The sequence below is a fragment of the Diorhabda carinulata genome, chromosome 4, assembly GCF_026250575.1.
Source record: "Diorhabda carinulata isolate Delta chromosome 4, icDioCari1.1, whole genome shotgun sequence".
In the NCBI taxonomy this organism is placed as follows: Eukaryota; Metazoa; Arthropoda; class Insecta; order Coleoptera; family Chrysomelidae; genus Diorhabda; species Diorhabda carinulata.
The window spans coordinates 8,579,749-8,598,959 of NC_079463.1; the positions used below are offsets into that span (position 1 = coordinate 8,579,749).

General features: G+C 32.9%; 2 protein-coding genes across 2 annotated transcripts; one reads left to right on the forward strand and one right to left on the reverse strand.

Annotated features, from left to right (window-relative positions):
- Window positions 1-1,631: 1,631 nt before the first annotated feature.
- On the reverse strand, window positions 1,632-9,080 carry LOC130893106 (uncharacterized). The gene is made up of 5 exons (XM_057798905.1): window positions 8,863-9,080; window positions 7,599-7,775; window positions 4,526-4,651; window positions 3,268-3,569; window positions 1,632-1,931 (listed from the first exon to the last, which is right to left on the reverse strand). Exons 1-5 carry the CDS (start codon window positions 9,004-9,006, stop codon window positions 1,652-1,654), a joined length of 1,029 nt encoding a protein of 342 aa, XP_057654888.1. The 5' UTR covers window positions 9,007-9,080; the 3' UTR covers window positions 1,632-1,651.
- A 2,349-nt stretch (window positions 9,081-11,429) lies between these two features.
- On the forward strand, window positions 11,430-18,508 carry LOC130893107 (endosome-associated-trafficking regulator 1). Its single transcript, XM_057798906.1, has 7 exons — window positions 11,430-11,667; window positions 12,209-12,453; window positions 13,417-13,635; window positions 14,231-14,491; window positions 16,270-16,332; window positions 17,592-17,746; window positions 18,152-18,508. Exons 1-7 carry the CDS (start codon window positions 11,505-11,507, stop codon window positions 18,273-18,275), a joined length of 1,230 nt encoding a protein of 409 aa, XP_057654889.1. The 5' UTR covers window positions 11,430-11,504; the 3' UTR covers window positions 18,276-18,508.
- The last annotated feature ends 703 nt before the right edge of the window (window positions 18,509-19,211 follow it).

A 19,211-nucleotide genomic window follows, 5' to 3' on the forward strand; every position in this document is an offset into this window, starting at 1 on the left:
CCAATGCTTGTCAATGGACATGAATTCACAAAAATAGACGCCAAAGGATCTCAAATAGACATCAATCAACATCAAATGACAATCAGTTTCAATGGATGTCAATCGATATGAATTGACAAAAATACATGCCAATTGAATTCAAATGATATGAATTGTCATGTATCCACGTTAATACACATCAAAAGACATCAATCAACCTCAAATAACAATCGACCTCAATCGACAATGGATGGCAATCGATAGGAATATATGTTTGATTGCTTTAGTTATGATAGCATGAAGATTTCTGAAATCATATTCTGCTTTGTACAGAAGTACTATTAATGAGGGATTGAGAATCCTCCGTGTATTTATCTAGGTCTTCGGTAGACAGAAAAACAGCGAATTGGGATAAAATGTGTTCGCGAAACCGTTCCAATCAGCTTTTTACCAATAAAGTAAATCAAGACGTCCGATTAGGCCACATTGTATCTGTAGGGTCCATTCGTCGTCGCAAGATGAGCCGGGGTCCAACAGTACATAAATAGACTGTGTTTTTCTATTTAGAAATATAGTAAAAATATTAGAGTATGCCAAGCAATCAACAGCTTTCTTTGGGTTGGAATAGGAAATTTATTAAAAATTGCGAGATGGAAAAACTCACTACAATATTTATTGTCATTACGAGGATGTTACTAGAAGTACTTGGCCCAACAAAGGAAATACAAAAATTTTGGAACAAAATATATTTATTTTTCAACGTAATCTCCTTTTAGCTCCTTTAGCACCTTTTTATAATAAGAATCGTCAAGTTCCTCAAATAGCCGTTAACTATTGGAGAATCTTTGATCATGGTGCCATTTTTTCATGTCTGGGAACAGAAAATAATCCCAGAGGGCTAAATCTGGCGAATATTGTACATGAGGTAGCAACTGAAACTATTTTCATTAATTTTGGCCATTGCAATAACAGATGTGTGAACTGGTGCATTGTCTAAATGAAATAACACTTTTTTCTTAGCGAAATGCGGCCGTTTTTGATTGAACCGTGACCAAAGCCTTTCTTGCGGATGGAACGGTCTTTGCCTTCTTTGGAGCCCGGTTCTTCCTTTTCAGTCCATTGTTTAGATTGTTCTTTTGTTTAGGGTGTGAAGTGAGTGACCCATTGTAATGAAACGGCGTAAAATTCGGCTTCATTTCTGTAAAACATTGCCAAAAACGTGACGGAAACATCTTCATGACGCTGTTTTTGTTCCATTGTAAGCAAACTCCCATCTTGCTCACAACTTTTCCATGTCCAAATTTTCAGTTAATCTTCGATGTATTGCCCGATGCTGGCTCGCGCATTTCCATTCAACGATCATCCAGAATCACTTTGTAGATTTTTTTCAACATTTCTGGCGTCCCCATTTGGTCGACCACTGCGATGCTGGTCGATGCAGCTTTTATATTGGTTGGGCAAATGCATTCCAATAAAACAATACTATAATATTACGCGGAGTCTTCAAGCTTGAAACATATGCTGTATAGAGTGTATACTTTCTAATACATCGGTATTTTTCAAGCAGCTAGCTCTAGGTCAAACCAAATACATATGGGACCGTCCTCGTACTATGGTCTATTTTATACGAATAGGAAGGGAAGAATATGAACTGAATTTTTTGAAATATATTTCACTGCGCGTCAGTCTCATTACATTCATAAACCGGTGCACATTTTTCGGTAAAATGAAGAAATTTTTCTGATTTTCCTGAATTTATCACTGCCCTCACAGGCCATCCGGATCCTATGTGGCAATATTCTGTACAATACATTCCTGGTGGACATAAATTTTGCCATGGACCGGCTTCAGAAACTAAACATGCAGATGTTTGGCCGCTATCTTCTATGTAAGGATACGTATCTGAATACGTTTGCGAAACATATCTACCTTGATATTCAGTTTGTAATCCGCTGAAAAATTAATTGAGGTTATTAGTTCATATTATAATATTTTTTTCCAACAGAAACAATCATAACCGTTCAACCGTTGAAAATATCAAAAGAAATAAATCATTGATCTAATTTTTTATAGTCACATTAAGAAAACCACTGTATACTCTTTTATCTTCCCATACAAAGGCCCACAATAATCAATAGACTAGATTCTAGCCAGCTCTATTATATAACAGAGATTTCATTTTTCGTGACTGTTGCTAACACTTCCTAATTTGGTACTCTTTCTTTCGATGATGGAACAATTACATACCATAATTCTACATTTCACATAAGTTCGATTATACTTTTCAAAATCCCTAGTCAAGTCGGTCTAAACCATTATCTCCTTTGGTTGGAACAGTTTCCAGTTTTTGTAATAACTTACAATTTCTTCGCAGAGAATTCCATGTTCTAGAATCTTCTCTATGTCTGCTCCTATCAGTAAACGACTTGTTTTCTCAATATTAATCTGTATATGAAGCTAGATCGTTCCTTTTTTTAAAAAATTTACTTATGCAATTATATTTGATAATTTACCACGAACTTATTCTTACTAGCTCAAGAATCGCACTATTTCTGCTTTCTATCTCTGGCATTTAAAAATGGCACTCCGAGAAAACACAGATCCGGTTATTCCTTATTATCATTAGAAATAAGAGTTAATATTGTTCGCTTGAGAATGATTTCTTCTAGCTAAGTTGGAATTTCTGGAACCGTTGGTGATATTCATATTGAATACATTGTTTACACCATCTCTACACCAACACTCACAATAACACTGTAGGACACGCGTTTCGATAACCAAGTTATCGTCTTCAGATCCTAAAGATAAACTTTTACAGCTTACCTTCAGTACTTTTAGTACAGTTTACCTTCAGTGAACTTTTCCAGTTTACCTACAGTCTCTGAAATAAAAGTTTACCTTCAGTATCTGAAGACGATTACTTGGTTATCGAAAAGCGCGTCATTCAGTGTAATTGTGAGTGTTGGTGTTAACAGTGTATTCAGTAAGGAATTTTCTTGTAAAAATATGAGTTTCGGAGAAAGAATTATTCACTAGACCGAGCTGCGTTTGAATTAATTTTAATAGACATCATAATCGTGATAGATTTATTGGGAATCCTTAGATATTTCTAGATTTTCGGAATTAAATTAATTTTTATGTTGTGATATACAATAACTCACTATGAAGCTGAAGGGCAAGAATACAGATAAAATTTCTAGAAAAAGAAATTAGAAACTCTAAAAATCGTTACTAAGGAAGTTTATAAGACTTCAAAAAAAATCTCGGACAAGTTACAATTTGACTTACCTATGTGGAACTCTTTTTTGTCCCCTTGACAGGTTTTTTACGGGAAATTGAAATTTGAATTGTGCTTTGTCGTATATTGATTTATTTCCTGTTGATTGTCCTAGTGATTGCCTTTGGGATTTTTGGTATACACCAGAAGTATTGTAAAATGTTGGAAAATCCATTTGTGCGTCTTGAAACTGTCTATTGTTGTATGGTATAAACCGGAGTTTATTGTTGGTCATATAGATATCTAAATATTTCCATGCCCCGATTTCGTTAGGGGGAATTGATGGTTGAACAGATCTTGCAATACCAGTTATCTGAAAATATTTGATACGTAAAAATAATCGTGAAAGTCTGTCGATTGAGCTGATATGCACATTGAATTCATCTCGTTCGTTTTTTTAGCTGCGACCTTACATAACCTTGTTTCTGAATTATCGTATTTTCGCCTTACTATGTCATATTTTTTGTACCCAATTTCAATTTCTTTAGTATTAGGTGCTCATTTTTACTTTTGTTTCAATTTTCTCAATAGGATTTTGGGAACCTTAGAATAACTCTGACATTGTCATTTTGAAATTTATTTATTGAATCCCATAATTTAATAGACAATTTAATAAAATAGAGTGCTCCGGGACTTGAAGCAAAAACTTCGGGAGTGAGTAGATGACATGAAAATAATGCTGTGATATAAAACAATTTTCTCATACAACTTCTCGTTTCTGAGCCTTTAAAGTTGCGAAATCAGAACTTATATTTGAGTATATTCTTCAAATTATACATTCGAACATTATTTATTTTTAATGGATGATTAAGTATGTCCATTTGGTGTATTTGATGTAATAAATAATTCTACACTACTAATAGTTAACAATCCATTATACATGCCAAGAAAACCGTTCGCCATAAAGAGATATTCTAAAGAAAATTATCATAAATTGTAATTATTTATTGAAAATACCTATAGGAGGTATTAAACTATAATCAAAAATTTCTTGGAGAACTAATGAATAAATAAATAAGCATTTGTACCACATACTACAATCTTCATATCTCTAATGACGACTGTTGAAAAATATGAAATACAATTGACACGTTAAATTATGTTATTTTAAAAAGTATCCAACATCTTGTTGTATTCATTTTATAAAAATTAGTATCTATCTAGGATGTTATTCAAGAAGCAATGCCTGAATGTAATTATGCATAATCGTTGTGATGGTAAGTAGCGTTTAAAAAAATATAAATAGCTAGAACTACATAATATACTTACTTCACAAAGAGACGATTCAGCTGGTGGTATAACTTCTCGTGGAATCGTTTTGTATGGAAGCCATCGATAATTATCTTTCATTTCAGATTGCCTTGGCCGTACTGATGGTGGTGTACGTTTTAATAACTGTAACATTCAGTAAAGAAGATTGATAAATTTATTTTATGAAAAATTTATTATTTTTGATTAGCTCTACCAAAAAGCCGGGAAGATTTCAATTACCAGGTAAATTGAATGATATTGTTAAAATTGGGTCTGAAAAATCATTTCACAATAAAAAAATCTCATATGTAAGATGTGATTGGCGTAACCGCGCAAAACTAACAAAACCTATTTCAAATCGCTGAAGGTAGAATTACACTGTTATTTTAAAGTCATTTTCTGTCAAACGAGACCTAATATCAAGACGAGAAACATATAGAAAGGTCTAAGAAGTAAAAAAAAATTATATTGGCATGGATGAAATACTATGACTAAATACCAGAACATTGGATTTGTATACGCAAATAAACCCAAACAAATTATGAAATGCAGAAAAATCGAAAAAGCCACAGCGCCTTGACACAATATTTTAACCCAAGTATTTAATCGAAATCACTGCGCTACCACCAATTTCGTGTATATTCGGGAAACTTCGGACAATGTCATACGTATCCAAATCTAGATCCATCGCATAATGGAATATAAAGCGAACGTCTACTTTATCCTGCCTAATCTTCTTTTCATATGTCTCAGGTACCGCCAATACAAGTGCCGATTCAGTTCGGAGCTACACCTTTCATGTCATTATTGACATAAATCCCAATTCCAACCGGATACATCAATCGCCACACATTCACAAAACTTTTCAGAAGACTGCTCTACCCAAAAACAGAAGTCTCCCAATCTCAAAATTCAATACGTAAAATTTTGAGCAGTTTTACCTCTTTTGAACCACTACGTTCACGCAAACCAAAACTTGGTTGAACTACCACGAACTAAACATTTCTAACTATAATCATAAACAAAGATTTTCAAAAATTATATACGCTTGTCTGAATTCCACCAAAACCTAGTATTACGGAACTCACTCGCAGCTCAGGGTAGAGCAGCGAGGTAATATCTGCAATTCATTAAATCGAAAATTTTGAGCCGTCACCATAAGTCACCGTTGTTGTTAGCGTTGAGTTATTATGTCGAACTAATACTCTATAATCTTTCATCAATTTGAAATAAATGTTCGAAATCAGCTGTTATCACATAGTAGTAACATTGGTACTCCAAGCATAAAGAAACCATCCTCGTCTATAACTTTTACTACATGAAGAGCTTTAGAAGACCTAAAAGAAATCGCTAACGGAAACTTCCCAAACGTATCCAAGACAATAAAGATGAAGAAGTAGCCTTTATTTGATCCGGGAAAAGGTCCCAATAAATCGGTAGCGAAAACTTCTCAAGACTGAGAAACGCGGGGTTGTGCTGTAATGAATCCTTTAGGGTGTGTTCTTCAAATTCTTTAAATATCAAGCAACATCAGCGTGACTACCAAAGGATTATCATGGAATTTGTCTAAAAAGCTCTTTCGATCACTTCTCCTCCGACTCATCTAACAAAACACTCCCACTAACATACATGAATCATCTTTCATCAACAATTTGCCATCGAAAAAACTTTAATCGTTTGGATGTAATACCTTTGGGACCGCTTCCACAGAATCTACGACTGTGACATATTGAGACAATAGATCAAGGGCAATGTGATATTTATCCTTTCGAGGTACGATTTCAAAATCAAACTGCTGTATTCTTAAGGGTCGAACGAGCAAGCTTACCTGCGAAATCCTCAAGATCTTGATGCCAGACCAATGAAGCATGGTCTGTCACTACCGTGAACAGATTTAATTCCATGTACAGAGGTAGCTTTTCGATAAACCAGAGTACAGCTAAACATTCTCGTTCTGTAGTCGACTCATTTCTTTCCTGGCGACTCAATAACCTACTCAAATAACTTATAACTTGAGGTGTACTCTGCATCCTAAGTCAACTACTAAGTTTATTTGAAAAATCAATCATAATACATCAAAAATTGAAGCTCTACATGAATTTTCTATGTTAAGGGTATCAAGCTAGTAAATGCAGATCAAACGAATGTGAAAATGTTATGGGCGTCGAAATTCATTTATATAGTTAACGAAAATAACAGTGGCGGATAAAGATCTCAATCAGTGAATGTGGAAGGAAACGAATCTCACGCCAGTAACCAGATCGAAACTTTCTCTTTAGCAACGCATAACACAAGTAAGATAAATTGTCAAAATCTTCCAACTACCGCATTAGTCAATTAATACACCAATTACAGGTATAAATCAAGTTGCACGCATTCCAATAGAATGATACCAGCTCAGGAACTCATGGAATACAATATCGATAGAAGAACGTATTTTTGTGAGCAAGTTATGGCGATATTAAGTAACAATTTCATCCAATTAGAAAATATTTTGTTTTCTGATGAGAGCAACTTCACAGTTCACAGTCATTTAAATCGTCGAAATTGCCTTTGTTCGTCTAATGAGAATTCTCCCTGGATGATGAAAAACATACGCAATATCCTAAAAAAGTTAATTTTTGGGCAGGAATCTTTTTTCCAACGTGCTTCAGATCCTTTATTGTTTTAAGAAGAGTCAAGAACGTCAGCATGATCATCAGATTTGGGACTATTAATCATATGGTCGACTTTGATTGTGACCATATAATTCAAAACCTTTGATGGAATGAAAGTATGGAATGTTATGATTCGATAATTCTATTGTAAATTAATTGAAAATAAAATGTTTATTTGTACGAATTATTCTCCTTTTTCCAAATTATCTTTCAATTGGGTTAGAAGGGTGGTTCAAGGACCGACAGGCTTTAGCCCTGGAACCTCATTTACTCTGGTCATCCCCGGCCGTCGGCACAAGCTAGAAAATATATACATTGACTGTACATACTAAAACTACTCGTTTGTATATCATCATCACCATCAGAAAATAAGTAAGTTCTCTGGAATCTAGTATAAATTCTTAGAAATTCGTGGCTCTAATCTGCATACTTACTGCTTCTTGTAAGGTTCTGATGCACTGAACTTTATTATTATTACAAGGTCTTTGGCAGTTTACTAGAACATCTTGGTTGAATTTCTTGGTATACTCTTTCTTGTACGTAGTTATCACGTCATCTTTTATTTTTATATCACTTTCTAGAAGGTCTCCATTTATTTTGGTATTTGCCCGCTGTAAAAACAGTTTAATGACAAGATGTACTTAGAAAATAAGACAATAATATAAAACTTCAGTAAAAATAATAAGAATAACAAAGAAGGTTAATATTTATCGAAATGAAAATTAATATGTGCCTACATATTAAAAAACTATTTCTCTGTTCCTGTGTAAGAATGGACTCCATGACTTAACTATTTTTGGCAATTTTCTTTAGTAGTTTGGTGCCCCTGAATGATAGTTTCATCTTGACAGCTGACTGGACGATGCATTATTCGGTCATGCGTGTGGTTCATGTACTTGATTTTCCGTTTGCTGTTGCCATTGACGTTTGCTGTTACAAAATTAGAAACACTGAAATGCATAAAATCATTGATAGTTGCCGTTTGAATCAAAAACAAAAACACAGAAATATCACGAAAACAAAAAGCGGTACACGTAGAATCTGCTACGAACGTCAAACGGCAAACCTCACACGCGAACGGAAACAGCAAATGAAAGTTAAAGTTTATGAATCGGCCTTAAATCTTCAACTATGTTGAGCATTGATAACTTTCACTCATGGCATTAAATAAAACAATTAACACATTTTCTGTGATAATAGTGGCCTCTTCATCCGAACACTAAGGCATGAATTTTCATATTCTTTTTCATAATTGTTTTTTGATTTAACAGTTAGTAAATTATTCATATCGGTAGAGGCCACGTCCCGCAATTCTCTTCAAGCTCTTCACCCGACATTCCGCTTACAGGATGAGTTTTTTTCTGACCTAACCAAACTTTTAAAATCAAATATTTCCAAAGTCATCTGTCAAACATGAATCAGTGTTACCAACCAACTACCTACGATAGAGTGTAATTCCTCTAATGTACATTTTAAACAATTTCTCTATATATAAATAGAGTGAATAGAAGCAGAAACAGGAAAAATAGTATAAAATACTCGTAGCAGAAAACCATTCCAGCATTCGTTCGTTCGGCCTCTCGCGCTCGTGACGAATTTGGAACTCTTGTTGCAATGAAAAGCCTCCTGTTACTTGTATTTCAATATACTATTATAATCTTATTAGTGAAGTAAAAGGTTTTTTAGGCAGTTACTTACGCAATCATATTCCTGTGGAATACTAGGAATAAAAGAATGTCCCATTTTGTAACTAGATCGGTAATCTGATTTTTTTGCAAGTAGTGGAATACCATAATCCACATGACTGAGAGTATTTTGTGTACATTGTCGAGGAAGGTACATTTCAATGTTGTTTATTTATCAGATATAAAGAATATACTGACAATACCAAACATTCATAATCAAATGTCATTATTGATAGATTCATGAATAGAGGGTTAAGCTCATACAAGATCACCTCATTGGTTGTATGTATCTCATTTTTCAAAATATACACAGTTCACGTAACAAATATTTCGATTTTTATTGGCTATTTAAAAAAATGTATTCATGCTATAGGTTGATTGAAAGTGCATCATGCATCGTTACTGCAAAAAAACTTATCAACATAATTTTGTGAAGAGAATGTATATAATAACTGTTTTTCAAGATATACTGAAATTTTCTACTGCTTGTGAAGCTGGTCTCCGTCTTTGTTTTGCCATCTCTCGGAAGATTTAGGAAGTCTTCTTCGAAAAAATATCTTGTCTTGTCACGTAACTATTAGCGCACGAAGGATTCGCTTTGCTTTTAAATCGCAGCCAGTCAAGTGCCTCTTTCAACGGACCAAATAAATAATAGTCACATGGCGACAAATCCGGACTGATAGGAGGGTGCTCCAACTTTTCCCAAACAAATTCGTTTAACGTTTCCATCGTACGCCCCGCTGTATGCGGTCTGGTGTGCAGCGATATCGCTCTACGGATTGGATTATACTGTCGTTTTGATCTGCAGGCAGGTTTCACCGTGTTTTTTAGATTCCTATAATACTAAGCGTTCACAGTTCGTTGTTAAGTCAGAAAATTAACCGTCTGAAAACTGGCGCTCCTTCGTCTTTCTTCCTCCACACCATAGACACACGTTTACTCTCCGGAATATAGTGCTGTACCGAAGTCGCGTATGTGGTGATTATTCGATGCAACAAATTTTCAAAGAATGTAATAAATAGCTTCTGCAAATAAAAAAAGCAGTTCGAGAACTTTCACTGAAGTTTGACAATTGAAGAATGTTGCTACATGTGCTAAGTACAGAAGGTAAATTCATCCTTAGAGGATGGAAGTACGTACAATATGACAGTACTGATTCCTTTAGCTTGAATATAGACTGGTGGAAAGGCTGGAGTGAGTCAAAAGATATGAGGAAAAAAAATACGTATTCCATTGTACAAATTGGGTTCGGTTAGTCAGTTACTGTGAACATGAAACTTGTCATTCAGGCCTTGTAGACATAGAAACTAATGCTGGTATGTAGAAGAAAAATTGTTGTGAAAAAACGAAAATTTCTCATCTGTCTGAAAGTGTAGAGAAAGTACTTCCAGCTCTATTAGATTTACATATGAGAAATCAAAATTAGATTTATGTGGTCTGCTAGTGGATCATCAGGATCGTTTGGCTTCTCATGTGTTTTAGGAACATACAGAAGATACCTAATTTATTAGAAAACTTGATTCAAGATTAGTTTATGCAACCAAAATTAAAAATAACCATTAAACTAACAAATTAAATTACTTTTTGAAAGACACTGAAATGGTAGCTACTTGTCGTTTATACAGAAAATTAACCGTAAATTTGAATTAAAATTAAACTAAGAATTAGTCAACTTTTAACTTCTTAGTTTAATTCCTTAATTTTGTGAGGTTATAAGCACAGAATACGTTCGGTTTTTGTTTTGTTTACAACATCCTTGTTCATTGGTTTTGGGAATATATTCGCGTTATCGCGCCGATTTCCGCCGTGGAGTTTTATTTTTAAAACAGCTATCAAAAAAATACGAAGAAGCATTGTTTGAAAGTCAGCAATGTCCTTTAGACAATGGAACGCCAATAAATAGTGTTATGAGCTTTTCACATTTGTATGACAAAAAGGACCCATACCGTGAATTTCTATTGGTTTACCAGTAGTTTACAATTATTCTCCATGCATAAACCAAAAAATTACAACCAAGAAAATTTAGTTTAATTTTAATGTTAATTTAGTTTCAATTTTGGCTACATAAACCAAGCTTTACTTAACAACTGATTAATGTCATGTCGTTTGTGGCCGTAAACTTCTTATTATTTATCTGTGGTAGTAATACACAGTTTTGTATTCTGTCAGTGACATTAGTAGTTTGGCCATTTTATTCATAAAGCATAAAACGGTCTGCTTAACCAAATCAGTCAGACTGTCTTCTGACGTAACAAATTACACGATATTACCTCACTCCATAGTAAAATGTAAACAAACAACATAATAATAAATAATGTGATTCATTTCACGTAAATGTCACTCGATAAGGTGAATGAAGTATGAGTAGCTTCTCAAGTTTCAAGCAAATTGTAAGCATAAGATGAGAAATAGACACAAAAAAACTTATAAGATTGAAGAAATAATAACTAGACTTGATATGAACATTATTCTTGTCATTATCACCAATATTTTGGTTTGTTGTTTGTAAGTCAATGAAATACAAAATCTTTACAACATCAAAATATGCCTAAGTAGTATAGCAGTTTTGTTACTGAAGACATTTCAAATATAACTTGACATTTAATAGTTATTTTAAGGTACTAAAAATATTTTAACTAAACTTTTTAGAATACAATGGCAGAAGAGAATCTATCTTCCAAACATATTGAAAATAAAGAAGGCGAAGATAATTCTGATTCGGAACCGATATCACATATGATATTAGATTTAGGAGACGATTCTCCATTTAGTTTAAGGGAATCCAATAGGTTAGGAAATTCAAAAACAGGAGTCTCGGGTATGCTATTTATTTTATACATTTCAAATAATATTTATTTGTAAAAATACTAAGTTTTTTTAGTTTCATATATCATCCTACAATGAAAAATATTTCAAAAATTTTATCATTAGTGATTATTGTTTCACTAATATTTAATGTTGAATAATTATGTTTCACCACTATTTATTGTTACTTAGTAGTATATAAACATTCAGCTCGAATAATAGGTTAAAATTAACTTCACACCTTTATATACACCCCTTTATGCGTTTCTCATGATATTTTCTTCAAAAACAAATATTTTTGGGCGATTATGTTGTTTACTTATCAAATATTTTTACATGGGTGATTGCTTGGTATGTTTCACATGTCAGTAAATTTTTTTTATCCTCTCACAATAATAGAAATGTATACTTGCCTTCCTTATTATTATTATGACAAAAAAATAAATAACACCAACAGAGTTAATTCTATTTTTATGAAAGTAATGTGGATTCGTTTTTTTAATCTTTGGAAAAATAACTGGGTACTTGGGGGCTAATTTAATATATACCTCTAGCTTCTGGCTCAAGCACTGGTGATAGTCATAAGAGAGAAGACAATCCATTTTCTTTTAAACACTTTCTTGAAAGCGTTTCAACTGATAACTACCAAGCAAAGGGTGCCAGACCAAAGGTGTATGAAAACCGTTCAGCATCTTCCGACTATAGTAATCTCATTCCAGAGTCCAAACCTTCTAGGTTAATTCCAGAATATCCTTCAGCATTACCTGATTTTGTACAGGATCATCTAGTCATTGAACAGGTAAGTACATATTAATGATTGTGATTAAATTATGTATAAAAGATTGATTGGGATTCTGAAAATCCTCAAGCAAATTATTATCAAAAGAACAGAATCAAACTGATTAAACACTAGGAAGACTAGTGTGGTCAAATGACTTCTATGTTGTTTTATGATCAGCCATATATAAAAATATATTATAAATGATTACATACCTTGAAAGACCTCAGGGGTCATTTGCATTTGACTAATGCAGTAAATATTTACATTTAAATAAATATACTTGTGGTTTGGGTAGTTGAAATGAACATTTTTGATTCTTTCTTGTTTTGTTCTTATCAAATCAAAGTCGTATTACATGTCACATTAATTTTATAATGTATTGTAATCATTCCCTTTGCATTTATTGCAATATTACATAAAATAGTGATTCTTCCATTGATGATGACAACACTCATGGTAAAATTGTACATTATGTTAATTATTGATAATAATAAAATAAAAATTTCAATATTGAGAGAAACAGAAAACTTTGTTATATTACTATTTATTTCAATGTTTTAGACTCAGCACCTTTCTCGACTTTATGTAGTATAAACCTAAGAACAGAAAGAGATTAAGGTTGGGGTCGAGGACATCATGGCTGAGGTTAGGTTAGGTTCAAAACTGATAAATTGTGATAGTATCAGTTAATAAACTTTTTTTAATAACTGTTGAGCCATTTCATTTGGTAATAAATATGTCCACTAATAAAATATAAATATAAAACGATAGCATACGAATAAAACATTACAACCTATGAATGAGTCATTTGACCACACTTGGTCTTTGTAGGTAATTCAAAATTTCAGTCTTACTAGTGTTAATGGGGATAATATATAACAATTGAGTCCACCTCATTGGCAGAAATCTGTAATATTCAATATATTTACCATATTATTAATCTGTAAAGTACATATAATTTATTGTTTTCCAATGTTTTAGTGTTACTTAAGAAATAATTCACCAGACAATTATAATGGGGTTATGAACAATCTTCCTGATTTTACACCAGGGAGAATAAATAGAAATAATGGTATAAAAGTGGAAAGTACTTCCAATAAACCAGTTCCATTAGATTTACCTATAAGAAATCAAGATTTCCCTTTAGATTTACCTTTACCCAACTCAGGCAGTTCAAGAAATGTACCAACAGCTAGTGAGGTATTTCTCTTTATTATCACACAATAAGAATAAGAATACACTAATCTGAAAGCTTATACTCCACTTTTTTAGTTTGTAATACATATATCAGTTCTAATTTTTAATCATTTTTTTTGTGACCACAGTACAATATTGACTGACTTTAAAAACTTCTTGGAAACTGTAATTGGGTTAACCCAATTAAGATCTGAATGGTCTGAAATTAAACTGGATCACATTCCCTGTAGTTAGAAAAATTAAATAATTGGGTCATAGTCATGTGATGGGGGGATCCTTCCTACCCTGATAGACCAATACCTTTCTTCTATGCTCTAAGCTCTCCAAGTTTCTGGTCACCTCTGGATCGCCTATAAATCGAATTGCTCTCTTCTATATTGAGTCGAGCATCTTCAGAGTATGCTTAGGAGCCGAGCTCTAAATGTGCGAGCAATACTCCAAAGGTGTATGAATCTGGGCCTGGTAGAGGACTAGAAGCTGTGTACTGTGAAAATCAACTGATTCATATCTATTTTTGCAAATAATTTTCTATACCATTTACTACAACCATTTCATCTAGATCTTTATTCACATAGATAAATATAACGCTTCTTTCTAGGTGGGAAATTCAAAGAGTTTGCCTGATTTCCTCACAGACAGTGCAGTCTGTGACACATTATCTGCTCCACATAGTCCACAAGAGCAAACTGAAAGACTGAGGAATGAATTAGACATTACTAAAAGACAATTGTTAGAAAATCAAAGATTGTGTGATAACTTAAGTAGAGAATTGGAAATTGCTAGAAATAAGGAGCATGAATATACCCAAAATCTTGCCAGGGCCCTTGAAAAGGTGGAGGATAATCTAGAAAAAAGTAATGTAAGTATATACATATAAAAATGTGTGTAACTGTTACAAACATTTTTGTTTATAATTTTAATTTATACTTTTAACATCATAATTTTTAATTAAATATTTATAAGAATTTAAATTATTGAACACACTTGAAAGATTATTTTTTGTTGTCCTTCTGTTTCTTATAATGATTCTGTTTGATTTTATTTATTTTGTCTGAGTGTACGATTGTGTTCTTAAGTTTTGTTTTTGTTTACTTTTATTTATATGTGCTTCCGTTCCTAGTTGTTCTATTTTTATTTGTTTCATTTGTATTTTTTTGTAGCTTTTTTGTTTGTTTGTGTGTTTGGTTCGTTATATTTGAGATAGTGTATTCTTTAATGAAGGGGAAAATCTTAGAGACATCTCAGTTGCTGGAGTTAAGAGGATATATGCGATTTTTACCTACCAAAACCCCTCCTCCTTGATTATAAAGAGACAGTAACAAAACCACCAGAAAGTATTACTTCATCATAATCCTTGGTGACAGTAAACCTTTGATTTGTGATATGGTTGCTCTACATTCCTCTTGACATCTTTGACATACATACTTTAGGATAGTAGAGACAAAATGGTGAGTCTGTAATTTTACAATGATACAAACAAGGAATAAAACATCCATGTCCTGTGAGTAGCTGTGTTAAGTGATAATTTATACATCGTTTACAGCTCTTTGTAATGATATGTTGAATAGCAATCTTGTGACCTTTGAGTGAGTTATTTCAGACCGATAACTTGATTTTTTTAAGTTTAACCAGTTTTTTGCGGTTTGTTCCCAATTACCAAATGCCAATATGCTTTGAAAAGATAATCAGGCATTTTGGCTTGACAAACTATGTGGCTTATCAGGTGTTTGAGGGCGGGACACTCATCCATGTGGTCTGCAGCATTTTGGATCGTCCGTGATGCCTATATTGTGTAGATGGCGTCTTAGATGACGGGGTCTGTGTTTTTCCTTCCATCTCGGAAAAGTCTCTTACTACTCCGAGAATGAGTAACAGACTTTTTACACTCCAGCACAATCTTAGACACATCATTTCAGTCATTATGGTTGGTATGGCAGCTCTGTTGGGAAGACATAGCATGTTTTTCAAGTGAAAAAAAATTACTTATTTTGGAGTGTTCTCCACAGAAACCTGCTCCGGCCAAGGCATTTATCCTGGAGTTATCCATGTACCAGGTAGTACCATTATTTGGTATTGTGAGAAGTAAATCATTTTGTAAGAAATTTATGATCACGTTATGTTGTTAAAAAATGTTTTTAATCACATAAATTATGTTTCTGAAGTGTTTTAAAGATATCTGACATAAATTCAGTATTTTATTTTTCAATTTGAAACATCTTTAATTATTTTGAATGGATTTTGACACCTTGAAATTTTATAAAGCAGCTAGTTAAGAATTTTTAAAGTGACCTAACTTCATTCTTCATAAAATATCACTTCTTATTCACTTTATAATTACAACTATTTTAGTATGAACTATAGATTTATCACCATTAGATAAACTTAAATAATATGAGTCATTAGTATCCTATAGGTATATTTTTAAATTCATTGAAATGCAAACCTTTTAATATCTTCATTTGAAGATAAAGGGATTACGCCACTATCAAAATAAAAAGTTCAATTATACTTTTTTATTTATACTTATTGCTTCAACAGTACTGTTTCATATCTGTTTCTCTAAATGATTGTTTCGAAGCCTTAATAATATTAATTTTGTACTAGTGTCTATCAACTTATTTAAATATATCTTTACAGAAACGGGCTACAACTGCAGAGGCTCTAGTATCAAAGCTAAAGCAAGAAATAAAATCTTTAACTGTAAGTATTTATATAAAAAGTTATAAAAAGTGTTTCTCTTATATGAATTTCTAAAAAAATGGCATGTATATTGATTAAATCTTCCTTCACTTATTTTGAGGGCTTACCCTGTAATATTCAATTTCTTCAGTCTCGATTTTGGGATGTCCATGATTCTCTTTGGAGGTCTGCCTACTCATATTCTAGTGGTTGGCTTCTTTAATGCTTGTTTCACCAGCAAATACTTCCTCATTCTGTCGACTTGCTCTTTTTACTTTCGTCTTCTCCTCTTTACTTTTCACTCTCGTCTTCTCCTCTTTACCCATCTGACTATATCTTTCATCTGTCTAATGTCGCAACAGCGTTTTCTGTCCAGGATGGCTATTGATCTAACAGTTTTCATCTCTGTTGTTCTGAGAAGTTGTTTTTTCCTGCTTGTATCCGATCTCGTCTCAGCTGTTTTGTATATACGCACCTTGCTTAATGTGGACATGATTTTGTTACACCATATGACGTCGCGTGAACATCCAGATATTTCTGCAGCATTGTTGGCTTGCATGCGTGCTTCCTCGTAGATGTTTCTGTTGCTTGATGTTATAGTTCCTAGATAGTTGCAGTTCATAACTTCTGCTATTATTTAATCGTCTATCGCTAATTTGCAGCGTACTGCGTCTTTACTTATTGTCAGACTTTGTTTTAGGGATAGATATCTTCATAGTGAACTGATCTGCCATTCGCTAAATTTGAAAAGAATTCGTTGTAGATTTTCTTCTTCTATTTCTGCTATGAGGACAGCATACAATTTGGAACTCGCTATTTCCTATCATGTATCCTCTTCCTGCAGTTTTACTTCCATTTGTTATGCATTCTAGGAGAAGGTTGAACAGTGGACTTAGACTGCCACCTTGTCTAATTCCTTTTGTTATTGGAATGTAAACTGTAAGTGTGTTGTGTTGTACTCTTGTACGGTTTAGAGAGTTGAATTCCTTGACTATTTGTATCACTTTTTTCTTGATTCGTTCTTCCTATAAAATGCGTAGGGCCTTTTACGAGTTTCATAAATATTGCATCTATTGTTGATCTATTGTGTCTGAAGCCTTGTTGCTCTTCATTTATTTCTATATTTAACAAGAGATACTGTGTTGATATCCTTGTTAGATGGTACTAAGGAGGCATATGCCACGGTAATTACTTGGGTCTTTTTTCTTTTCTTTCTAATGAATAGGAATGGTGATAGTGAGTTATTGATTAATAATACTAATACTTTTTTCAAATTTTAGAATCAATTAAACATAGCGAGAGCTGAAAATCAAAGTCTCAAAGGAGAAGAAGCTGCTGGTGGTCATGGCTATTACAACTCTTCTAATCAGTTACATTATATTCAGTTAGCTCAAGAATTACGAACTGCTGCAAGTACTGCGGAACATTCTTTGAGGTATGTGTAAAGATAGGATAGCGGAGTATTTTCTGGATAATCTTTAATCATCCATAATTGTATATCACGTTTGTTATACCCTACTGTTAAACAAATATCGAAAATAATTAGTATTTTATTTCAATTTATGTTCTAAAACCTCATTGGCTTACCAAGATTGAATTTTTTAATAACATATTATATTTTTGATGACTTAATAACAACCATATTCCAACCCTCTGACATAACTTCTGTATTTATTAATAAAGAAGGCTGTCAAACCATGTCTCATCCAAGTATATATTCGTTTCTCCACTTTATCAAATGACTATTTTCCCATTCTTCGTTCCTTGTCCTCTAAAGGGTTGAATATGTCCTATTTATCAATTTTTCACTATAAAATTAATATTGTTTTGATTGTTTCAGACAACTGCTGACTGGCGTAGATAATCTACGAATTATGGCTGCTTCTATAGAAAATATGCATCGGATAGAGGAAACAAGAGATCCATTTTCAAATTTTGATGAAGACGCCGGTCCAGCTCTATAATTTTCTTTTGTAGTAGTATTGCTAAGGAATGTACATAAATGATTTTATTTATTGTTACATTTAAACTTTTTGATACATGTGATCATATTAATTTATTTAACTTCTGGTATATATCCAGACAATGTATATATTTTTACATTTTTAAACTGCGCCCACTAAAGATGTCGGTTTTTATCATATTAGATCTTTATTTTTAAAGACGAACGCTTGTTATAATAAAGTTTATATAGTAATTTGTTTATTTTATTCATCAAAGTTTAGGAATAAAAAAAGATACATTATTCAAAGATGAATGAGTTGGCCAGTGTTCATTCAAATTTCGTCGGCAAATTATAAACGGAAAGAGAAAAAAATAGAATACAATGAACTCATTACCGGCTTCAATGGGCGTGGAGTAAACCACAGCTAGGTAAGATTATCTACAAGCAACATAAGAGAGGGTGTGGCAATAAATACCATGCAAGTATTTCCAATAAATGGTCAAAAAGCAAATGATGTTTCTCACGCAAACCATTAGCAATCCAACTCTGAATGGAAACAAACAAATTCAACTCACCTCTAACAACTTGGAATTCAATTGAGGGCTGTAACCATCCTAAATTTCCATATATAAGTCCTAGTCTTATCTTTAATATATCAATCTAAGCTGTTCTTAATTTATAACTGCTTTTATTCGTTGTGCTCTTTTGGATACGCAGTTAATGCGAATTTATTATTTTTTCAATAAATTTATAATTCGCTGAAATTTGTTTTATTGTTCTTAGCATAAATATTAATTTGGATAATCGTGTCCGGGGAGAGTTTTAGTTTGTTTAGTTTTTATTTATATTTGATTCATAAGGTGTTTCCAGCTTTTTCGTCTTTTTTATTAATTGTTCACGTCGTTCGTTAAAAAGCTGGTGGCGTCCAATTTAATGTTAATTGTTCACCCCATCT